Raw genomic sequence first — 26,119 nt, forward strand, 5'->3', positions numbered from 1 at the left:
GATGAGCCGATAAAGAAAAGTGCAAAGAATAAACTAACTGAAAATATTTATTATACGTAGTTGCTTAGAAGAAAGTAAACATTTTTAAGTGAAATCACCGATGATATTAAGACGAGCTCGAGCACGAATACCTTCGTCAGTCACGGCCCTTTACCTGTCGCCCTGATATCACTTAAATCTGATCGGGTCAAACGCGACTCAGTAAGAAAGTTCTTCGTTTACCGCAATCTTTATATATAAGAAAGTCGACATATTCGATGTGCATGGTTAGATTGTGAGGCAATTTTCGTGAATATGTGATGCGGCGCCAAACTGTTGGACCGTTTACGTAGCTACGGCTTTCCTCCCTAAGGCATGAAGCCGCTCCAATAGCACAAACACAAGGATTGATAATGAATTTTTAGCAGCTTCAGGATTAACGTATCAGCATACTTGTCAATATACAAAGCAAAACATTGCTAGCAGATCGTCGGGTTTTTCAATGGTGTTGAAACTTTTAACTGCCAATGCGATTCGATCTGGGTATTTGATCTAATCAAGAAATGCATTACGTCCTTAAAATGTCCTTATTTTACATTATCTACGTCTCGACGTTTTACTTCCGGTATCGTCGTTAAGCATGGTTCCTCCATAAGACAGACAGCTGGCTCCCCGCCATCACAAAACGAAGTCTGCATATGTCTGCGTTCGAACCTAGGCCACAACGTACCCCTAAGGTTAGCAGGCAAATCCGTTATCCTAGGGATAAATTATCTATAGCAACTGAGCATCGCTCGCATATCATAGACGTTGATGCACTTTAAGGTATTGGTGCTTTGCAGTCGTTAATGCGGCAATAACCTTTTCACAGCTTCGTTTCAATATGAGTTCCTATAATCACAAATAAGGTTGTGCGCCTTAATCGCGATGAATGCTGCGAGGGTGATACCCAGTGAATCGGACAGCGAGGTCACCCCCATTGAAAATTCGCGGGCCTCTGGAGCAATCTGTGAATGGCGAAAAAAAAACTAATAATAATTTTTAGTCTTTTCATTATTATTATTGTTATTATTTGGAGAGCATTTTTTTGTTTATATTTTCCTGTTCTTCTACCCAGATAGCCAAATCGGATCGTTTTCTGTATCCGAATTTGCATTTGCATAATTTTCAACCTTGATATAATTCGCACTGTCTGATGCAAATCGCTGGGTACAATTACATAGAAGTCCACTATGATAAATGCTGTATCTAATAAAGAAGTATTTATATTGTCTTACAGTTGACAATTCTATGCATATGGTATCACTGTTAGTGCTGACCTCTTGTGAAACTTTAAAAAACGTGTTGACGTAGCTGGCCCCACCGAACAGACCCTCAATCACAATGAAGATGGCCACGATGATGATCGAAGGTACGAAACGATAGATGGCCTCGCACGTAAATAGGACAACATTAATAAGTTGTAGAATTGGTAGCACCCACAGTTTGTTAATCTGATACACGTTCACTGATGAGCGAGAAATCAGTACGCCCACCTAGATGTCAAACGTCAGAATAAAAAAGAAACCACATTAAACGTTCTCATTCTACATAACGAATATATTATGCAATTGCGCAATTAAAAAAGCTTCCTTCGACATGCCGTACTACATTTTTACGAGCTCTTATGAGTACCACGGCTGTATGACCTAGGTGAAAAATACACGTTACGCTATACTCATGTACTGTGACTAAGAGTTTCTCCGTTTGTCCGCTTATAACATATTTGCGTTTGTATTTCGTTCCAGGTACGTTAACGAAAGACTCGATCTAAAGCTATGTCGCTGCTCTTACCTGATAGCATACTTGGTACAACCGGTATTGACTCTTTAGGGTTAAGCTATTCTCGAACGTGATCAGCTCCGTCTGTAGGGACAATCCAAACGATATGACATATGTTTGAAGAGATTTGACGCGAGCAAACAACGCCGACACATTTGCAATACCTAGTACTATCACATAACCTGCACGCGAGAAAACTCCAATAAATAGTGAACGGAACATGGATTCTCGTAGGCACATGTGGATATTTCATTTGAAAAAAGTACCAGAAGTTAATAAGGTCCTGATTAGAGACACTGACGGAATTCCTAAAAAAAAAGCCGGTCAACTCAACAAAAAATCTCTTTGAATACATGAAAAAGAAGAGATTATAATTAAGCAGATCTTTAAAGATTAAAACAAGCGTCATAGAACAGTAGGGCGAGGTATGATCTTGACGAAAATTACTCTGAAGCTTTAATTTGCAATGAACTGATTAGCTGGTTAACCTTAACACAAGTAGCTATTGCTCGTTTTCGCAATTCTAAGAAAGAAGTGTTGGCCTGCTAATAATGCGAACTTACCAAACCCTGATTGATAAAGTACTCCGCAAAGTAGACGAGCCCAAGTGGGATCATATACTTGAGCAGTGGCTTGATTAGCTTTATTTTTTGGGCCAACGAAAACGTAGGTCCTCGAGGCGCCGCACGGGATCCGCAACAGCCAGCGCCGCTGGCAGCAGAATAGATACCTAAGGGGTTGCCTGATTCGATCGACTGGCGAGGGTGCTCAAGGATAATCCAAAAGCTGTCAATAACAGTTGGACAAGGCAATAAATGAAAATTAAAACAGAGGACGAAAAGAACATGCATATGCTCCTATGTGATAGGGTTGGACCTAACTCGGTTGAGCAGCTTTCTACTTGCCACTCGTAGCACTGTAAACAGAAACCGACGAAGTGGTGCCGAGGGCAAACATTTTTCGAAACAAAGTCGGAGGAAGTGAAACGATCGAAAAAGCTGGGCTTCGTGCTATGGTTTGAACAGTCGTTACTAATAACAGACGAAAATCGATTTTCAATAAAGTCGATATAAATGCCTTTGCATAACTCGGATCTCGATCCTTGTATTTAACAGAAATCTATAACACTTACGATATTGCAAGTAGAATAGGGATAATAAGCATGACAAGCAAGGTCGCTTCTGGTGAAAGAACGAACGTGATTCCGCAATACAGAGTGGCACCTAGGACACCTGCACCACCGGTGCCTGAAGACCAGGCCGATACAATGTTTCTAGTAAAATTCACAAACGCAGTTTGCAAGATTAAGGGTTAGCTGCCGTAACAAGAGTAGTAAGAGAAATAATAACCGTAATAATGATAATGAACTTACTTGTGGTAATGCGATGAATACTTTAGGAATGTGATTTCTCCAAGTCCACTACTAAGGGATGCTGCTACAACGCCTACAAATGCGAGCCATTTTGCTGGCGATAATGATGTCAGAATGAAACTTCCAGCCGACATCAGGGTCACGATGGCGACAAGTAAACTTTAAAAAAGATTAAACTGTAAATACGTGACATATTATCTATCCTCAATCCTGCGTATAAGTTACCGTCAGAACTACAATTACTATACACTACAGGGTACTGCTATAGTAAAGTTGATGGGTATGCGCCCGAAACGCTTCCTGTTGCGCGGGTGGAATGACCGGAAACAAAGTTTGGCTTTGAGCGGTCTTTTTGAAAAAGCAATGGAAAATACGAATCAAAATAACACAAGTGAACATTTTGCCGTATGATTTCGCTGCTGCATTTTCAATAACGTCTGTGGACAAAATGATGAAAAGAAAGCGAAAACTTAAATACTCACTGCGTATTCGCATTGATAAACGGGCCGCATAACTTAATTAGCAACGCCGGAAAAATGTCAGCCAGAAGAATTGCCTACATGACAGTATAAAAATCAACTATTGAAAAAAGTAACAGGCTATGATATTCAGCCATTGCTAAAATCCAGCAAAAAAGATTACTGATTCTCGTGTAATCCAAGCACGAAATGATCAGACCCGTCATCAAGCTTTCTATTCTAATTCTAATCTTAGTTAGTCGTTGCTTAACTTGTAAAAAATATATTGGACACAATTTTCGCTTAAGTATGCACATCATAGCAGGTATAGCTAGTATAATTTTTTTTTTATAGAGATGGTCTGGAAGGTAGCCTATTATAATCATTATTATCCTAGCAGCTAGAAAAAATGTATCAATCAGCGATCCTTTGATTAATACTAAAGAAAATTATAAAGAAGGCGTTCTACTTACGCCAGCTGATTGAGGAGTGCAAACTGGAACGACTGTTTCATTCTGTAAAAAAAAAAGTATATATATGACGGCATCATTTCTCAGTTGTTTATCCGCATATACGTTTAATACATTCGAATGCTAACCGTGGCTGTCGCTCTTTGCAGCAATTAGTTGTCTGACGATTCTATTTACTGATACTTTTGAAAACCTGATTGATACGAACGTTTTTGTAGACAATTGAGTTTTTTTTTAAAAAAAAATTATAATTTCAGTTTGAAAAACTAGCGGCCGTATGGACTGATACTCACATGATTGTTGAATTTGTCAATAATGTCAACGGCGGCCGAAAGCATAACGACATAGGCGTAATTATTGCATAGTCCCAGGAGCCTAGCAGAATCAAGAAGAACCTTAGCAATAATAATAGCAAGAATAGAAATAATTTAAGGGGATAATTTAAAAGTATTAGATCGAAATTCAGCGCGCTGGCAAAATAAACAGGATGGCCTGTTCACATAATAAATAATCGATTTTATTTGTATCCGCATTGGCGGGTGCGATCTTTATACATTGCTATTACTGTGTGTCGGGGGGCGGGGGGCGGGGGGGGTAAAAAGATTGGCTTAGATATATTGCTTGGTGACTCATCATCTCATGCACCGGTCTATTAATAGATCAGCAAAGGAATCTAAACAGGTACAGTTTTGTAAAGGTTGAAGTTTTGAAGTCAGACTTGTTCATCACTTGGAGGTTAGACGTCACAAATATATTGTTAAGTCCAAATAAAATTGCGCCAGCCATCCTGCGCCTTAATACGTCCTTGAAATTCGAGTGCTTTTAAACGTTTCAACGAAATGTTAGCATGCGGAAGTTGCCACCTTTCGCAGGGGCTATAAATTTTGAAAAATTTACAAATGCTTGTCAAAAACAAAACCAACAAACAAGTTGCCATCAGAGACTTACCAGAAGGCAATCAGATTCCGAGCTTTATTGCCGCGTCTGTTGTCTGCAAGTAGAAATAGATTGAAATAAACAGTGATGAAATATTCCATTACTAAGTTTCTTAACCCAGTGCCCTTCTAGCATATAGAAAAAAAAACATATTAACAAGGTCGTGGAATGACTAGTCTCGTATAAGTAGTCGGTTTTCGTCGACGTTAAAATTAGCGGTTGGAAAAGCCGGGAACGTCTTTAGCTAAAAACCATGTCGCAAACCGCACTGGCTGGTTCCGCGTTGATTAATGCTACATCATTCCCGTAAATAAATTTCGTCGAAAACAGATATTAATATTTGACTATTTTAATTTAGTGGCACGAACTTTGCCGAGTCCCAACAGGGTGCATGAAAGCGAAGTAGGTGTCGTTACTTAAGACAAGGGCGTTTCATTGTCAGCGCAAATGGAACAGCAAAATTAAATTCAGGAGAGTAATAAATATATCAGACGCCTTGCAAAAAGTAGAGGCCTGACAGGGCAATCCAGAGGGGACGGGAGTATTTAGCCAGGCGGAGAACGTTTCATGTATCACCACCGTGAGATGGTGGTAACGCGTTTGCCAACTAAACTTGGCAACGGGGTTCGAGGTGGTCCAGCTTCGAACTGAGGAGTAACCACACGATTTTTTGTGCTAGAAGAAGCAAGTACCCGATTCAAACAATGCTTCAAAGCAATAGCACCAAATGTAAAACTCGGAACGTTCAAATTCAGATTAACAACGTCTTCCATAGACGGTAAGTGTTCATGTGGCGTTAAAATAAGTTGACTTTTCGCCTGACAGACTTATGCTTGCGAGTCTACTGATCAGGCATGTTATTGTTATTGTATATCGATAAAGAAAAGCAAACATGCTCTATCACATCTCAGTTTGCGAATGGCCGATTCCTTCGGTAACGGTGATCGAGACCTACATTAAATGCTGATGTTGTGTGCAGATACAAACAAGATCACCCTTCAAAGCAATGTCAACATTAGCCACGGAATAATATTCAACTTCAGAGATGTGCATCAGACTTGCTGATTCTTGTTTAGTCCCATAATACCCCGTAGCATAACCCAGACATCGTGAACGTAAATCCTGCCCGATGATACAGCGAACAGTTCACTATGGAGACCGGCAAGGCAAAGGCAAAAACTATTATAGAACAACCAGGTTGGTCCCATCTGGTACTTTGACAGGAAGTTCAGAACTAAATTGCGAAATCTATCAACATCAGACATTTTGCTTAACTTTTGACACGAAGCAGAGTGTAATATTTGTTAAATAAAGAAAAAAAAAAAGAGTCAACACGCAGCTTGCCAGCGAAATCAGTACCTGAAACGGTCAGCCAAAGGCTATTTTTTGAGAATGATGACCAATACAGTAACGTATAATTTTGATAAACATATTAATCTATTGTAATCGCCGTAGCATTTTGGTTTCAAACGTTTTATATGGGCATAATTTGTGACCGTATATAACATTTTAGGATTAAAGCTATGTCCAAAGTAATACCGTGATGAAGCGATATATTGTATTTTTAGCGATATGCTATGGCATCGATTTCAAAATTTGTCAGTGAACTAATAGGGAACTCGTATTGTGTCTTACTGTGTTGTGGTCGCTAACAAGTCCCTCCACCTGAACGGAACTAAATGCCGGTCCTACATTACGGATTATGGTTCGTTTCATTATTGCACAAACACGTTTTACGAAACGTGTTCTGCGACATCCTTGCCTGACCCCCGGGACAGAAAAATAAAAATCTCAAGCAAGCGAACCGTAAAAATGTAGGCCAGATGTTACCTAACGATGATTCTGTATCAGTAGGAGCATATAGGGACCTTATTTCTAGCCATTCCTGTTGAGTTGGGCAGACCCGGAATATTTTCACATATCTCCTATTGAAAGGCTTTTCACCATACAGAAACATACAAAACAGCTGTTTTCTGGGTCTATAAAACTGATGCAGTCGTAACCTTTGTAGATGCTTCTGCTTACAGAGAGAGAGCAGCCTATTATTATTATCGATATGACTTTGATTGCCTTTAAAAACGTCTCGACGAATTTGAACGAGCCTAGCATTGAAATGGTGTACATTAAGATTGCTACAACGGCCGTTGCTGTAAGAGTCAGCATTGATTTTCCTATCTACCATTTTTCATCGGCATGACGACCGCCTCTAGTTCTAACACTGAATGGGTTCTGTGGTAAAAGATGCGATGCTCATTCAGACTCTCCAGCTTAGATCTGGCAACTTTATTCCACTGAAAAATACAGATAAGCCGAGCCCAGACTCATTTCCGTTGCCTCGAAGTAACGTTGCACTAATGAAACCTTTATATTGTAAACACAGCATTAGCTCTTGTAAAAGATCAGCCTATGAAAATAAATTAGCAAAAAAATATTGAATAGACGACCATACACAAGGATCACTTGATTCTGATCCCGTCAGCGCATACGGCCATTTCTATGCGACTGGAAGTGTCCTGCGCCGTTAATGGCTCAGCGTCCTCTTATGGTAGTATGCGCTACAGATGCCGAGTGCCTTATCAGGCGATGTAAACGTGTTCATGCTATCACATGATATTATTCTAGCCGTTATTACCTGTTGCGTTTGCCGCAGTAGTCACTGGCTGATCATTTTCGGCGTTTTGGGGCTCCGATAGCAGCCCGAGCAGCCTTTCATCTTCATCGTCGTCGTCTACGTATATCATTATGTGACTAAGCCGTTTGTCCAGATACGTTAAGGATAGCACAAATGCGATCGTGTTGAGCTGTTGTTACTCATTGTCTTTGTATACAAACCGAGTGGCGTTGAGTTGAAGTACAATATCTGATCAGGAGTGTGGACCACTACTTTAGCGCTGCCGGACCAAGCTCTTGCCCATTACTAAGCAGGACAGTGCCCAAAATCGCCTTATTTATTCAGCATTTAGCAGGCTGTGGAGTGGTTACCGAGGGCAATCTCTGGAAGCGGAGACCTGCGTCTTCTCACTCAGTGCAGTGCCTATCTCTGGCTAGTTCCATTACTTCTGTTCACACAGTTGTCGCTGCTAGAGATTCGCACGGCTCGTGAGACTTGGACTCACGCAGGCCCTACTTGCTAGTGATCACGAATTCAGCTCTCGATTCGATGGGTGCGAGTCACGGCCACATTAGCCTAGTTGTACTGTCCAGTGTGATATATATGTAAAAACCTATATGTATATCAGCAGCATTTTAAGTTAGAGTATTTGCCACTGAATTATCACAACTTATGGAAATCAGGTATATATTTACAAAAGCAAGAACGTTCACAAACCACAATGTGGATACAGTTAAACCAAAACTGCCCGCGCGCACATCGATAAACATTTTTTGTTACGGTTTGCAGAAGAAGAAAGCTTAGCAGTAGTAGAAAAAGCCAGATTAACTTCTTTCTGCTATCTTCGTTCTTGCCTAAGCCCCTAGACTCTACCCGTACAACATTCACTATGGGGGCAGGAGTACCAGAAGGTAAGGTCAAGCACTTCTCGTGTCTCCTTCTTTCCTAATGGGTTGCACAACAAATGGCAAACTTAAATAGAACCGAATTAGTGTTACAGATTCACTTGAGCGTTCCTCAACAATGAACATCTCTAGCAGACGCAGACTATGAAATGGATGGGAACTCTCGTAGATACGAGATGGCGCAGTGACAACAGGTTTGCCTTCGAGACTTGAGGATGCATGATTGAATGGTCTGGTGCGAAGTGGACATAGATGGCTCGTTTCGTACCGGAAGAAGTCATCAGCCGTCCGTAGTAATGCTAGCGAAGATAGTGCCAAACTCAGGACTTCACGCGTTCATTTTAGATAAACACTCGCACAATCTTTATAACCCACCACCTTCTATTGAAGTACAGCTGATACACAGTTGTTTGTTTTCAGACAGTTAGCTTCCTATGGACTATTGCTTTGCTTGGCGTTTTGATCACACTTCTATCTAACAATTTTATGTGACAACACTAAATGCAGGTGTTGGCTGCAACACCTGTCAATCTAAGCATGCTCAAGATAGTAAAAACTACCGCCGAACAGCGTCCTCCCCACAACTGAACGGAAAACTCACTTGCACATTATTGGAGCAGTGGCTACTTGATGGGGCAATGATATGTGGTTGCTGTGCGTCAGCGACCGTCAGTGTCAGTGTCTACCGTGTTAGTTGCTACCCGCAAAGAGAGAATGTGTTTGTGGCCGTTCGGCTAAACATCGGCGTACCGCTGCTCACGATCACGGACGGAACCAAGTCGTCGTTAGCGCCAATAACTTTGCCGGTCAGTCACCGCGCAACTGTAGTCCGCGGTGCCAAGCTGTTCAAAGCGTCCGTCTGCTTTTGGCCCCTCCGTTTATTGTTGGTACTGCTTCATTGGGATAGCTACTGGTACAACGCTGATCGACGTAACGCATGCATACTCGTTGTCGCACGATGAGCGTCGTCATTGATGCGGTTGAATCGAAACGACCGATAGAGAAAAAGGACCGTAGCAACAAGTACTTACTATCAGTGGAAACCCGGAAGATATGTCGTCAACAGTGATAGGCTGGTAACAAAGTTGCGCAAATTCACAGTGATTAATACAGAATCGACTAATAGTCGTAATTACAATCGTTGTGACATCCTTTTACTGTCTTTTCACGACTTTTCTGTAAAAAATATAACATTTTTGAAAAAAAATGGTGCCCTACCTGCAGTGTGATAAATAATCGCTAATAGAGCAATGGAATAAAATACTCGGGGATAAGTACACAGTTGATTTTTCCGGAAATCATTATGGTAAACCACCTTGCTTGAATTATCGGCTACTTATAGCTTGATATACGAATTTTTGATGAATTTGGCCGGCAATGATGATGACAGCCCCACTGATTGCAATAGATGATGTCAGACGAAAAGGTTTTCCAGCAGGCTTGCTGCTATATTTTTCAAAAGGAGATAATTTTCTTGAATCCATGTAAGGTAATGATATTCATAAAGCAACGTTACGCTTCTTAGGCTTTCATGGCATTCCGTATGTTCCCACACCGGTTCCTCTTGGGCATGAGCTGCAGTCTGAGGGCTGATAAAAATGGACAAAAAATAAACATCTATACGCCTATTTTACTGCACATTTACACCGCTACGAAATTAAGTCATTTTGTTTTGGCATTAAGGAAAGCATTTCAAAGTCGTTGAAAGTATTAACACGGTATTTGTGGTACAAAGTCGCTCTGAACAAATCTCTGTTCTATTCTCGAAGCCACCGCGCCTTGCATACCGTGGTCTACATCGTGTTATAGTAATACGCCTAATAGGCCGACCATGAACGATTCTATATAAAAGGGAACTATAACGGAATTAGGAGCTGGGAGAATATATATGATTGAAGCAGCCGTATACATTTTCTGCATGCGTATAATGAAATACTAATTAAACGCTGACCTTGAAGCTGTCTAGTCGATCTACCTGTAAGTAACGCCTATTAAGCCATACAACAGCAATTGATAAGGTAGTATTATAATAAGTTACCTATTATGTATTATACTATTCAGGACAAACAAGTAGCAATAACATGTTAAAAACAGCTTGCCGTGACAAAAGAGACCTAGCTCACTTACTCAAACAAGACATTTTTAAGCAAAAAAACTATATATAAACACTAATAAACAGCTATTTCATCATACGTTTTGTTTAGAAAATCTATATTTTCTGATGCATTGCATTATCTAGTAGAGCTAGCGCGGTTCGGATGTTTTTTAACGCTTATTTAAGATGAATGCAAAAGTGATCAATCTAAAATGCTATTAAGGTTACTAGCGTCGATCAATTCGACCATTTGCAACCTTCTTCTTAATTATTTCCGTTATTTTCATGCATTATGTGCATGTATATATGTATATGATCTGATTTATAATTATGTAGCATCGCTATAAACTATATGTAGAAGCTTGTTAGCGAACGGTTACTGTTATATTTATTCTTGCTATAATGATGTAGACCTTTAATAATCTCAGATGAGGCGAACATAATTAAAAAAAATTAAGGAAATCAAGGCTGTATATATTGAAGCATAAGTTGGCGTTCCACTTAGGCCAATCAAAAGTACCGTGGATGCATTTCTGTTCACATCAAAGCACAGGCATTTAGCTACAAGGAAACGTGACACAGTTAGCAGATAATATTTTTGGCACAAACAATCGAATCCGACGACTTAGCGCGCCAATTTTGAAAGAGAACCTTTTAAAAAATCCATTGCAAATTCGATATAATCAGTTGGTTACCTTTGGTCTTATAATCCTGGGAGTCATTCTTGGTCGGCTCCATGACGCTCCTTCCAAAACTGATCAGCTTTATAGTCTCCCTCTGTTTCTTTTAATAATTTTTTTTTGTAGGTTTATTGTCTAGTACACTACCGGTGTAATGATTGACGATATATTCAACAGTCCGCGGAGTATACCACTTTTCGCGCCAATTTACATAAAGGAAAGTTTACACACAAAAGAAATTGTTCCATAAACCAAATCATCTCGCACTGCACTATCATATTTTCATAGCAGGACATTACGTGTCATTTCTAAAAAAGAATCAACATTTACTTATAATCAACTTGGCATACTCTGAGATGCTCATTGTTTTGTCTACTTGCGGCTGACTTCACACGGAAGGTTCCTGTTTCAAGGACCGCCGCAGCGATCGAATGCAACCCGCTTTTGGATAGACATACTTAAGTCTATTATGCCCTTTTGGACTATTGAAAGGTAGACTAGAACCAGCATGTCTAGTAAACGAGTGTGCTTGGTTTTAGTTTAAGCAGAGGGTAACGTAGTTTTAATGCTGAACGGGCGCCGTTGTGAGAGAATTTTTACAACTATTAACGATTAGATGATAAGTATCTAACTGTTCAAAAGAGCCATCTGGAAAATATCTCCAGCCACAATCCAGCTACAGTATTTCACGTGGCCGTAGACATAGTTAGGACAAAAAGACCACTTTTCATGAAATACGCTTACTATGGGCTATTCTTTGAGGTTGTGTTAATGTGTTGATGTCAAAGACACCCGGATCGAAGCTGTCGTCGCCGCCGCTGAAGAATTAACCACTGACGTCATGGAAGCTCCACGTGAATCGATGCAAGATGCGCGGCCTTTCACTGTGGCTGTGCTTTGTCAGGTCAAAGTTCATTTGGCAGTTTGAAAGGCTGCATTTTACTTCTGTACTAGATATAATAATTAATAGGCCTTTAAAAAAGTCGATCAAGCAGAGTTTGTTTTTAGAAACAAAGCTTGACTATTCTCAGGGTATATTCATGTATAGTTCTTCAAAACGCGCTGACGATTTTATTAGTAAATAATACCCGCATCAGCATGGTCTATATTTTTAAGCCTTGCCTTTAGAGGCCATACTGCAATTGTCTCAATCTCGAAAAAGTCATTCCTTTTAGTCGACCCTCGGGTGCCTCATAAGTTCCAACTCTGAAGTCTCTTAATGTACTACTGTTATGAGAGTTGTAAGACGCGCACACTCGGACCCGTAGCCACGCAAACTCCATATATGTCCTTTCGGCTTTGTATCGTTCCCCCCTATAAATAAACAAAACAAAAGTACTGTACAACCGCATTGTATAATTAAAGCTCAGGAGTTTGCTTGTTATGATCTCCATGACAATATGACTTTAGCGTTCACGCGAGGTTCAAAGCCTCCAGCCTTTTCTTAAGAGCCTGATTCTAAGTATTCGTGAAGGCATTTTAAGGAAGTGGTGTGATGGCCTAGTCTCACATAAATGGAAACTCAGCGGCCAGTTTAAATGAAACCTGGTACACTACGTTGATTCCAGCTTCCATCAGGAGTCAACGGCTGAATCAAAGTGACTCAGATTAGCCCAGAAACGAGCTTGCAGTTTTTCAGAAAAAAAATCTTCTAATTCAAATCAGATTTTTTATGTATGAAGATCTACTTACCCCTAAGTGAGCAATACTAAATAGTTTTTAAGAATATTTACTCGGACTTTACTAGCCTAGCTCCTGCCTCTGGGAAATTTTAGCTGGGATTTTTTTTCATCTAGGCAGATATTCTTAATATGGAACATAAAAGCCACAATATAATGCAGCTAATCAATGGCTACTGAAAAATTTTTTCCATAACTGAGTCTCAGCTGTTTCTCTGTAGCTCCATTAAGCACTAACTTAAGGCTCCAAGATGCTAAGAAGCTCACCATGAAACATAGACTATCTTCACCATCCCTTTAACTGTTTGGATTTTGACTGAAAATTGTGTTTATATCAGCTGATGTGTTCGTAACTTGGTAGGTAAACGCCTTACCACTGCAGCATTGGATAGTCATTAATAACGGATAATTCGTTTGTTTGTCCTGTGATTGTAGTAATAGTGACGAGAATATGGGAACTTTTTGCTTCTGTATAATGGATTATCTGCGCTTAAACAGAGTTGCGGGTTGTGACCTGAAGTGCATATCCCTATAAGCAGTTGATACCGAATGTCACAGTCCATTATTGCAAAAGTACTCAACTCTGGTTTTTGATTGTTTCCGTAACATGTGTTAAAGACAGTAACGTGTATTGAAAAGGGTGAAGATACTAGATGAAAGAAAATCTACAAACAGTTATTAAACATAACCTAATGTATTGAAAAAAATTGTATAGAAATCTGTACAGCATTGTGTGCTTTGTTACTGCATGGCATTATTGCGTCATTGTAGCGTCATAGGGCCCATCAAACTATGTTTCGTCTCCTGTTGGATTATACCACTTTTCGGACACCCTGTTACAGTACTAAGAGCTGTGATGTCAGCCATCTTTGACCGCACCGCACTCATAGGTGACCAACATAAGCAACGGACCAGAAATCGTTGATGAATGGGGCAAGTCAATGAAAAAAAAAGACCAAATGAGACCAAATAAAAAAATTGAGAAAATAGGTTCGCGAAGCTTCTTTATTCTGATCACGTGAGAGCGTTACCGAAATGTTCTTTAATAGATAGTACTTCATGCCAAATATACAACCCATTCTGATGCTTGTCCATAACGAACTCGAGTAAGTAATCACTTCTCATTCTTCAATCAATGAAAAGATGTGAGGGTACTAAGAAGAGTCATACCTGAAAGCAAAGTCACTTCAAACAGTAATAAGGGCGCGAAAATCGCATTAAGGACCACGAAAGTTGTTCAGTTGATGTTCTGCTACGAGGATTACCATCCGACTCAGAGAAGTCCAAAGCTTAGTTCTGAATCAAATCGAGCGTTACGCAAATTTGTGTGGAGTTAAGCAGTGATTGTAGGAAATGGATAGGGTCTCTCAGCGACAGCTAGTCGACACCGCGAGTTGTACTTCAGAACAATTTTAACAATCTGAAGATCTATCCTTATTATATATAGATCTGATTTTATTGATAAATCATCAGATGCACACCACTCCGGAGTTAGCCAGGTTCGTGGACATCTGCAGTGACTACTAGCTACGCTTCAGACAAGACAGAGCTGTCCAATAAAATGTAATAGAATTGAGCCAAACCGCAATATTAGCGTTATTATTTTATTTAGGAATAAGCCAGAACTCGCAGCTTTGGCTCACCGTTGGCGTGGAGACCTTCAAAGACAGCCAATCTGACACCATTGGACGCACTTCAGAGCAATTCAAGCCATCCTAAGGGAAAATAATGACTTCATTCCTAAATCATAAAGTGTGGCCTCATTTTGCCACTTTTACGAAGGTTCTCAACGATACCTAAACCAATATAGCTAGCCGGATCTCAAAGCAGTCTGAATGATCTGAAGTAACACAAGTAAACGACCTGAGTAATATTGACATATCCTAAAGTGCAAATCGCTTTGATTTGCTCGGTTATGGTACAACCTGACGGCATCAGCTCGTTAGAGATAGGCTCAGAGCCACCACGGGCCAAGATTCGTAAAGAAGACAATGGACAAAATACAAGCTCTCGATATCTCGGTAACCTATTAAGGAAGTCCGAACAAGGTAGAGAAGTTGCATAAAGCTCCTCCCTGTTTTGGACGAAAACGAACATCAATGGTTATGATGCTTCTCGGCGCTGAATGAAAGGTCTGTACTGTCTACATGGCGCCAAGTAAATGTCCCGTTGCATTGAAGCATCCTTACCGAACAATGTTTGCAAAAAAATATGTAATTAGCGGCTATTACGTCGGCGCGGTGGCTTGGACGGCAAATCCAATGGTTATTAGAATCGAACGATCGCTAGTTGAAGCGCGAAAGCGGAGTGAAATAACGCATGTGGTATGTAGGATCTGCGTTAATTCTGAACTTGCGCTGTTCTCTTTCAAAACACGCTCGAGAGAACCATGCGTAAGCGAGGGATTACCATAGATTGGCGGCAGCTGATCGCGTAGCAGACGAAATCCCCCGTGTTGGAGTACAGCCTATTGTAAGATTACTAAGTCATGTTCTCATACATTGTGCTGAGACTTAGACTTCATCGGTGAGGGAGCGCTTTTTAAGGTTCTTCCATATGGTTGCTGTCGAAGACAAGCAATCCACTGAAAAAGGGTTCGTACAGCGACGTAACTCAAATACGGCGACGGACTACAACTGATTATGGGCTTAAAAAAGATGTACTTGCCTTGAGCGCGCTTTATCAGTTATGAAACTTGGGGGTTTCACGAAACACATAGTTTATAAGTAAAAATCAATGAATGTATGTGCCAAATGATAAAGCAATGACACGCAGCTCTGTTCTTGCATTCGATGTCATACTATAAAACGTATTCGAGAGATTAAACCTGTAATTGGTAAACTTTAAAAAGAAGCCTATGTTGTGTAAAGCTGAGAGAAATATAAATTTCCCTAATATATTTGTAACGACAAAAGAGCGTTATTTCACTCAAAAATAATCGAATAATTAGATATGACTAGGACAGTCATTTCGAACAATAGAAAACAGCGGTGTCGTTGTATCTATCGATAAAAATCCTTCATTTCCTCAACGAAAGAACCTGGACTATGACACGGGTTTCAAAGAGAATGACCGTGATCCGTACGGCTGTAGTTTGTTAAGTGCCCAAATCATATGTTCGCACAATAACATTTTCTAGGTAGAATGGAGTACCAGTGGTGGTAAGATTATCCTGTGGGTACAGATATCTTGTATGGAATGAAACCTGGCTGTCCTGGATCACGTTCTCCAACGAAAACAAACCACGCTTACATGTGCACATTTTGCGTAAAAAATTAGCTCTCAAGCAATTCGTGGTAATGATGTCTGCTGAACACAACCTCTATCTCGAGGTCTGTACAAGCGATGATTTATCTCGGCGCGAACATTTGCAGGCCGTTTTCGTATGCTGTGCTTTGCTCGAATATGGCTGCGCTGATATAATTTTAAGCACTATCACGGTCAAATTATCGCTGCAGCTCACCGAATGCAGCCTTTAAATGTTGAGTCTATTTGAGTGCACTTAATTTGAACTTTGAATCAATATAAAACATATGAAAGTTGTTGATGAGAACACCAAAACTTGTTTACACAAGTTCAACAATAACAACGGAAGACTGTACTCTCAGTGAATTAAGGCGGAACTAGTGAAGGATATACATCCATAACCGGTTGTTATCTTCATGTTATTATGCCTTCATTCCGACGGTCCTCAACCAGACCTCCATCCGTGTGGTTTCTCTACTTTGATTCTAGGTTGCGTTTTTTGAGTAGTAAGGATTGTAATCTAGTTTTTAGTTATTGTCCTAATTTTCGGCTATTGATTTCATCTAGTAAGTTAGCGTGAGCTTGACTAAAAAAAATCGAAGATGTAAGGCCCTTATGATATTACCGAAGATGACAAGCGTATCGACCCGGTTGTCTATACACAGACTAGTAAATCACTTTGAAACATATCGATTCTTGTAGTTAGCACGTGCTTTAAACGGTACTATCGGACGCTTCTACCGTACTCACAGGTAATAATATAAATATCGACATTTTCGTAACCGTTATTAAATTCGTCCGGCTCTATTCAACAGCGCCTCCCGTGTATTATTTGATTGTGTCGAGTCTTTAAATAATGTATATTTCATCTAAAATCCGCTTAAGCATTTTTCTCAGCATTCATTACATTCATATATACATATATGTATATATATATATATATATATATATACGAAAACGTCTTTAACTTTTAAAATCGTGATCGTATTTCTTCCTTTAAGTTGTCTACTTGACAACTGATGTAACACGATGGGGTATGTTTGGATGGCAAGGTCGAAGTGCCGAGAAGTACGATGCCAAAATTTAATTAACGGTGCTGGAACCGTATCATGACACCTAGTAATAAGATGTCTAGAACGGATCTAGTTTGTTTCGCGCTTGACTGGCTCATCAGCGGACTGAAATGACATCGTTTAATGCCAGTAACACCGGTGATATACCTTCAAATATTAAATTTAACTGATAATTGCCTGTAAAAAACGGAAATCGGTGCCTAGATTCGTCTCGATCCTCCCTTCTAGTTAAAGATCCTCAATAGGCCGTCAAACACATAGTTCAGCTTTCTTGTGTTTCGTTTCTAACTAGTCAATTCATCTGTTGAAACGATAAGGAATTCATGTGTATTTCATTTGCGTCATTTAACATTACCTCTTACAAACGAGGTAGAACAGAGTCGCTCCATGACATAAATATTACGATATGATATTTTAGAGATAAGGTACTTGACGTCAATTTTGACATCTCGATTCGAAATTCTGACGATAAAAATTGCCCGTGGGCATTCTCGATGTTAACAACTCGACCTCTAAGACATCCTTTAGGTTTTCCCGAATCCCTTGATATTTCCCACCGTTCATTATCCGCATACAAACATACATATGTTTTTACTTCTAGGTGTCAATCTTACCTGAGATATCGTCCGATTCCTCATCTTCGATATCTGCATTGACAAAACTCTGTTTGTCCTTTAGTGAATAAGCGGTGGTCGCTAGCGCTTCACCCATGTTTTTTTCTAGGTTGCTCAGTTTCACAGCAAACAAATCTAACTCTTGAATATTGACGGCGGCACCTAGAAATTCGCTGAGCCTAGTTATCAGGTGCAGTGTAGGTAACAAAATACGATGTAAATACACTGTGAACGATGGCTCGATTTTAGCACGGACTTCGATGGTAGCACGGGAACGGTTCACTAGTAATACGGAAACTTTTTGCAGCTTCACGGACAAACTGTCTGCCTGATTAAAGGCGCGTCGTTTAAGAAAAGATGAACTGTTGAATATCAGGAAAAAGGTCGTTGATAATGTCGAGTCCCTAAAAACGTAGAGAATTTAATTTTACTTAAATGTCATAATGGATGAGATTAATACCTTTCTACACCCGTTGTGTCGTATATGTCTGTACAAGTTATAATGCACCAAGTAACTAATAAACATAATTTGACTAACTTATCACAGTGGATGGACACATACACTCGGGTGCAACTATGAAGTCGAGTGAATTGAACAAGTCTATATTGGTTCTCCATAGTGTGATCGTATGCTTCCTCAAAACGGAAACCATTGTATAGTTTGCCCGCGTAGTTTTAGTTACATTAGGATTTATTTACACTATCTGTGTGAGTTTTGGGGAAGACAACAATGTTGCTTCAGAGTGAACTCTGATGGATTCCGTATTCGTTAGCATGTAATTGAAAAGCTAAACGTTCTGGGTATTCTACTGTAATACAGTTTAAAGTAGAATTTACATCTTGGAATACGTTTAGCGGTTTTTGTGCGACTCGTTTCGACAGGGTTTCTCACTATAGTGCATAAAAACTTCACACGTCTGCGTCTGCTTGTCTCTAGATTAATATTTGTTCGCTTATTGTTCCAGCATATTTTTTGTATCGTTTTTTCGTTATTAAAAATCATACACCTGACAGCTGGGCACATAGTCTCAGTAAAATCTGATAAAACGATTTAATTAATAGTATGCTTGCAAGGCTGCCCAACGGCGTATCTGATTGTGTTAATACGATGTCAGTTTGCCGTTATAATAAACTAGACAGCTATGTTCTCAAAACGGTGGCCAATCTCCTTCTATCATAGAATATTCCCTGTTAACACTGATAGCTAGTTTCAGTCGCTTTTTTGCTCACCTAGCAGACATGATTTCTCTCAAATTTTTAGCACAGTAGTTTTCATGGCAAGCTTCATGTATTTTAGGTTGTTTAACGGAATCATATTAATTGACTCTGAGCTTGTCAACCTATACTGTATCCCAATATGCCAGCCGCCTCCTAACTAAGAGCAGAGCATTCGTGTCGATGTAACAATGCATCTCGTATTGCTCTTTAGACCACAAAGAAAATGTTCAAGTCTAATTGAATAGTCGAGTTCTTATTTCATCATTTTGATTTCAGGGAATCCATCACGCGCATGAGGAAACGAATAAGCAACTGCTGAAACCATTCGTTAGCCTTCGCAACTATCTTGAAGGCGCTTACGTTTCATATGCGTTTACCACAGAAACATGCGCAGTAGAGTCCATTACCAGCACCGTAACTCCTAACGCCTTTTCTGCTATTTGGCGTCCCAGCAAACATCCACTTTGTTCTAAAACATTTTCATTGCTTCTGCCTATCTGTATAGGTTGTTAGGAGAGGTCCACTGCACGACTCAGGCTCCGGAACGCTTACTGCCCGAGACTGTTCGTTGTTTCACCTTAATATCGTCCTTTGTGATGCCAGTCACCATTATTGTCGTTTGTCCTATATTAGCCAGGATCCAGTGTACAAATGTACGTCGTTATTTCCAGAGGGAATTCAGTAACAGTTTTTACTGCGTTTAGTGCTATTACTGTCGTTAAGTAACAATTAGAAACCGCGTTACCTGTTCAACTACTGCCGTCGACCAGAAACATCGCTAAGTACAGTTTGTGTACATAGGGTCAAAACTGCAATCACCGAATAATTCGAAACAATCGAAGTTTGGTGGAAGCAGAAGTTTACGTTTCGACGACAACGTTTATCGCGTCCAATACAGACTGATCCCTCCGTCTTCGCTAGTTGCACGGTCTATTCGAAGCAGCTGCGATACACGTGCGCTTCAGGTACTTGTTGCTTGTTGGCATAGTTTTTCATCTCTCTTACCGTGCATCCAATATTAATACTATTCTTTGCTTCGTCGGCTTCAGATCACAGTAGAAACAGCCCTTGCTATCCTATTCTCCTATTATTAACACAGTAAGCATGTGCTTGTTATTTTTAAACAGCCGTAGATAAAATTGTTCTTGACTTCCAAGTGAGACAAAAATTATTTTTAAAAACAAAGAAATAACTTTTTTAAACATATTTTATATATAGGTTGCATGAAACTCGAAGTATATATATCTCGAGACTACATAATCAATTAACATTTATCCTGATGAATACTTACAATTCGAAGATACGCTGGTATGAGCTTTTAACGCGGGCAGAAACCACGGGTAAGCAATATCTACCGTTCGAGTTGTCGATGGGTATGTGATTGAGACAGCTCGAAATTAATTAAATTAGCGATTCCGCTCGACAAAAATCGTCTTATACGATTGCTATGTTCATCACAACTTACCTTACACACATCAAACTGTTTCTTTCCTACACTTTTATTGAATCCTTATAGAAACTGTGTAACTTTCATATCACGTTGGACACAAGCTTCCATCTCTCGTCATTCAGCTTGAAAGCGCTTTCAGGCGGACAGCCTTGCTAAATGCTAAATTCATTTAAATCACGGTTAATCTCGAAAAGATTATGGTGGAGATTTTTGCACCGATGGAAGCAATGTATCTTTGCTCAAACACCTAGCTTAACGATTCACGGTGCTCCGTAAAATGAAAAAACGTATTTGCTATACATCGAATCGAAAGGAGGCATCTGATCCAATGCATCACTTGCATTAAGTGCTTTCCGGCTTGCCTACTTGATTGCAAAGGCCATCTTTATGCTAGGATCACCTTAGTGCTTATTCGTTTAACTATAAAACATGGCGTCAGTTGACGGAATACAGTATTGGTTTAAGGAACCTATGATTTAATATACGATATATATGTACCTACCACAGATGGTTATATTTATTTACAGTGAATGATAGACATTTTAATGGCAAATTAAAGTCGAAACTGTTCTAGCCATTCAATCGACATATCCACTCGAAACTTTGGCTTTAAGAAACATTGTGTGGGAGAACAATGGGACTAAACATGACTTTAAACGTCTTCTACGTGAAGTTTCGCCTGTAAACAAAAAAATGTTTCAAATTATATATAAGCAGCTAATTATATTCTATTTCCGGGTTACCTACCAAGCTTCCTTGATAATCGCACAATGCTTCCGTTGAAAAAGCATAGCTAGAAGCATTTATAGTATTACTGAATCACTACTGGTGCTTTGATCTATGCTATTTATAATTAAAAGTTTCAATAGATCAAAATCAGTTGAATACAACCGTGAAAAATACTAAGTTCCTATAACTATTATAAATTTGAAATTGAGACTTACTTTATGGTCATGTAATTCTAGGTTACGTATTCAGATCAAGAAGACATTCGAAGAAAATTGATGAGCAGACGTGTCCACTCTTTCGCTAGCCTTCCCCTTGTCAAATGCGTTTATCAGAAGCTGCCTGCGACCTATCGTGACTCCAGCAACGGGAGCTCTAAGTTGTTATAGGAAAATCCTTGAAATTGGTGTAGCTGTAGGAAAAGACTGCTTACAGCGAACAATATTTTTCGGGGAATTAGAACGACTCGACTCTTGAGGCTTCTAGTATAGAAAATTCGAGCAACTAAGCGTGAAATAGGCATTGCACGTCGTTGTTAAACAAACACATGTCGATTATAGATGGGGCATATTCGTATAGCATTACTTTATACAGACAGGTTGCGGGTCTTACTCTGCATCACGCAGCCAATCTGAGACCGAATACAGCTCTAGTCATAAGGTAATATCAATTAATTTATTTACGTGCATACAGTTTCAGTTTCTTCTGTAGTATTAAGCAGTTGTCACAGAACAAATCGTATATTCGCACGAGTTTATTTTGAAAGTTTTTTTTTATGCGGAAAAGCTTAAGTCAGTTTTTTGTCGATTTCCAGTTTTGCGTAGTGATGCTCTTAAAAATTTGATAAAGTATTTTGAAAAACTACGTAAGAAACTCCAAGAGTTGACTAAATGGATAGCTAGCATAAACAAGTATAAGACTTTCTCCTCGGAAGAACTTTGGCAAATTTTTTATTTAAATTTTAGACCTTTTTTACGGAAACAAAGGAATGGCATAATATGGCAACAGCATGGGATGTTTGCAGTAGACTTCCACGGGCTTACTGGAGAACCAGAAGGAAATTGCAATAGAACAATAAAAGGTAACTCTAATGAAATAAAGAAAATAGTGCAATAAGCTGATTTAACAACCGCAAGGGGTTCAGCTTCGGAACCCAAACTAAGGTCAGACTTAATAAACGCTCTAGTTAAGTTTCCAAAAGGTAAGCGAGTGGAGTTAAACAAGGTCCTCCGTGTAAACAATTTGATCACACTTGGCGTGTAGTATATGCGGTTGGTCGTGTAATGCGGCGTAATATCTGTGTGTACACAAGGCAGACCATATATCCTGATATTTATTAATGGACAGTTTGAGCGGCTACAGCCGCTTGCTTTCTTGATGTAAAAAAATTAAATAATAATTTACTTATAATAATAGCAATTTATTGATTTAATTTATTATTTCAGTCCGTCAATACGGCGACGAAAGTCTGTCTTACTACAGTAGTAGCATAATCGGAAAGGGCAAGACAACTTATGCATAGACTCCTGGTTCCATCCAATTATGCTGGTTATCTTTTTAAACAGCTGTTTTTCGCCCGAACTTGCACGCCTCCCTTACCACGTTTTTTGTTTCATTGCGGAAAAAACCAGAGCCACGACAACACTTACAACAGCACCGTTGTTCGCATCAATGGAATAACCGTCAGGGCATTCGTAACAAAAGATCATGCGTAATAAAAAAAATTGCGAATAACATTACATTTAACGTTTTCGATCCATAATGATGAAATGGTTAGGAGTGTATCTAATGTTCAAACGGGAAGGATCGAAACAAATCTCAAGTGGAGCGAAGGACGACGAAAGATTCGGTATTTTGCATTATCCTTTCTTTTTCCCAGTTTCTGAGCATACTCTTCGCGTTTGCTCAAGAAGTCCGCCGGCAAGTAATGAAAGCTGCTCGGATGCAGCAGTCAGTAACTCTGAGACAAATCAAGACGCCTGTCGGAGTGCGTCATACAAAGTAGGAAAGCACGCTTCTACATTATGAAGCAATAGGTGTCTTCCTGATATTTGCTTAAGGTGTTTTTTTGCAAATAGCACGTCTGCTAAGGCTAGCAATAAAACTTTAGAAAAATAGTGGAATTAGCTGCCTCACAAGTTGCTCATTACAAGAATGTGGAGAGGTTTACATCTCCACATTCCAACTCCACCTACTTTTACAGAACTTTTTAATGCCTCACAGCCGTTTCCCAGCCCATTCTCTTCTAGCCGATATCGAAATTTTATGTTTGAAACAATACGATTACACACATGGTGTCTATATTTTGTTTTGTGGCGACGAAAACTTGCCCGCCGATGACTGAATTGAGCGCTACGCCCAAATATAGCTCTCAATTGACTTTACAGTGAAAATGTGCGACGTGAGAATGCCAGCAGCATTTCACCACATCTACAATTGCGTCTTATGTTAATACCTGCAATACAGTCTTAAGGCATCCAGCTAGTTTTCGCAATCATTAAATCTTTTCATAGATCTACGTTATTATCATCAATAATATGACTATGTCGTTCAGTATGAAATTTAGCATACATTGATCTATTTTTTTGATGATATTATAACGGCGGATCATTTCGCGACACTTTTTTTAATCGGAGGTGCATTTGTGTCTTTTGAAAGCTGAGCCCATTCACTTGAATATGGTCATTCAGACTTCTAGTATGCCGATCGTAGTGAGCCTTAAAAAATAAAAAAAGAAATCGAGTAATTTGGGAGTATGGGTTCCAATCTGGAACTACAGCAGCAAATACAACTTGTCATATAAATCTTATATTTTGATGAAGGTTCTGCCACTGGAAATGCCTTGATGTGATTTGCGCTAGTGACAACTAGTGATATAACGAAGTATATCTTTATTTGCAGATTAGACCAAAGGTGCCCATCGACTCCGTCCGATAGTCCGATAATTAACTTTTAGGTAATATTGGAATGCTTCTTCTTTTGTCTTTATACACAAACCGTTAGTGTATGGGTCGTTTTATGCAAATTTGTACATTGTTGAGGTGATGTTGAAGGATGAATTTAAAAACTTGTGAAGGTTCGTAGCTAGAAGTTGTTGTGAAGATTAAAATTAGTTTCATGGATGAGGAATCGGCCTTTCTCTATGCCAAACTTGCTAAGACTTCTCGTTAATGAACCGAATATGTATATATATAAAAATCTATATAATCAGTTCTTTAGCTGTCCATATAGATAGTATATCTGACACTGAACTAAAAATTGTTATTTACAAAAGGTTTCCATACCAAAGTTGCCACAAAGTGTGAAGTTTACTTACGGCAACTAAGTATTGCACTAATCTATGATTGATATAATTTGTGATACAAAAATTTGATAATAACATTAGGATACTGTTTGAAATTGTTGCAAACGCGTTCTTTATTAAATAGGGTTGAGCTTTAATTAACAGTAAATACATATAAAGTACGAATAGATATGTCGTGTAGAACACGCGTTGGTAATAACCAATACGGGAGTCATTAGAGTTCGAGATCTGCAACTGTTCGGCTTAGGTTTCGCCTAAGACTAACTAACATGATAAAGTTAGGGTCTCGAAGAACGAAGGCACTCAGTTATGTTCTAGTGGTATCAAATGATATATTTGTCTTCTTTTTCGCTACCGTATAGGTCATATTTACAAAGCTGAAGCTACGCGGACTAAAAGACACAACTCTCACACACCTTGAATCATAGGTTGCTCCAACATCAGCTAATTATCCGACCCCTTTCCTTTTAGTACTTTCTCATTTGCAAAGGCCATCTTGACGATGGCTGCAGTTACGGGGTCTCATCTCTATTTGTAGTTTCCGCTCATTGACACATCGCTTTGCTTAATACGCCTAGAACGGCCTTAGGGCTATCTCTCAAAATACCATTTGACGTCATGCCTCTAACGTAGCACCCGTATATATATATATATACGTAAATATATAGACATGTTTTCAGTTCCAAGTTCTACAGAAAGCCTGCGCGCTGTTCGTTTTACCTATTACTTAATAGAAAATTCAGCTGATACAGGTTCTCTACCCTAAGCAAACTACGGTTTGCCAACAGTGCCGTTAATGCGATGTAAGCCGCGAAAATCTGTTAAAGCAGCCGATATACCTCTGACGCCAAGAGTTGTTGGGATGGTCAGCGAAAGCCTGTGATCGCTCTAAGCAGATTGGAAGCATGTCGATAGAGGGTTTTTCGCCGATGAGAGTATGGTTGACTCTCGTATAGCTAACGCTGTTGCCGTCAATTAAGTTCTTCGTATTTTGAAGAGCAACAGCATGGAGAGGCAATAACCATTCAGAAGGCAAACAAAACACCTGTAAATGCCAAATCTACCTGTTTAGATAAAATCTGACCTCATGGAAAGGCTTAGCTTGTTTGCCAAGATATTAGCCGTTACTCCGTACAATTGATTTATTTGCATTAATCATTATATTTATCATGAAAACACGCTGGCACATTTCCATACTGACATGTTGGGTTCAATAAACACAAATGAGTCGACTGTGTTACATTCTTGTCTGTAGCAAAGAAAAACAGTCCTCTAACTTAATTTAGCTGGAATAGGCCCGAAATGCTAATGTGCAGTGTCGAACAAATTTCAGTCACAATCCGTCCTAAGTGTTTCTGCTTAACAAAATCAGATTTGATATCATACTATGCCAGATCGTGACATTTGCATTTGAAGAAATCCGCTCTATTTTACCCACACATCGCTAGTGATTTCGCTCCCTCAATTTAGGCTCCAATTCAA

General features: G+C 39.4%; 1 protein-coding gene across 4 annotated transcripts; it reads right to left on the bottom strand.

The window, feature by feature from the left end:
• Window positions 1-29: 29 nt before the first annotated feature.
• Cln3 (CLN3 lysosomal/endosomal transmembrane protein, battenin) lies at window positions 30-20,735 on the bottom strand. 4 transcript variants are annotated; one of them, XM_022844015.2, is made up of 12 exons: window positions 20,623-20,735; window positions 17,940-18,343; window positions 5,049-5,091; window positions 4,394-4,475; window positions 4,104-4,145; window positions 3,655-3,728; window positions 3,173-3,331; window positions 2,933-3,073; window positions 2,364-2,586; window positions 1,813-1,884; window positions 1,299-1,514; window positions 30-986 (listed from the first exon to the last, which is right to left on the bottom strand). In XM_022844015.2, exons 1-12 carry the CDS (start codon window positions 20,631-20,633, stop codon window positions 858-860), a joined length of 1,596 nt encoding a protein of 531 aa, XP_022699750.1. In that variant the 5' UTR covers window positions 20,634-20,735; the 3' UTR covers window positions 30-857. The 4 variants fall into 4 exon arrangements, with proteins under 4 accessions (XP_022699750.1, XP_022699749.1, XP_022699753.1 ...); XM_022844014.1 differs by lacking the exon at window positions 20,623-20,735 and adding an exon at window positions 19,518-19,576; XM_022844018.2 differs by lacking the exons at window positions 17,940-18,343; window positions 20,623-20,735 and adding an exon at window positions 11,343-11,865.
• Window positions 20,736-26,119: the final 5,384 nt, after the last annotated feature.

Source organism: Varroa jacobsoni, unplaced genomic scaffold (assembly GCF_002532875.2).
Source record: "Varroa jacobsoni isolate VJ856 unplaced genomic scaffold, vjacob_1.0 scaffold_1090, whole genome shotgun sequence".
In the NCBI taxonomy this organism is placed as follows: Eukaryota; Metazoa; Arthropoda; class Arachnida; order Mesostigmata; family Varroidae; genus Varroa; species Varroa jacobsoni.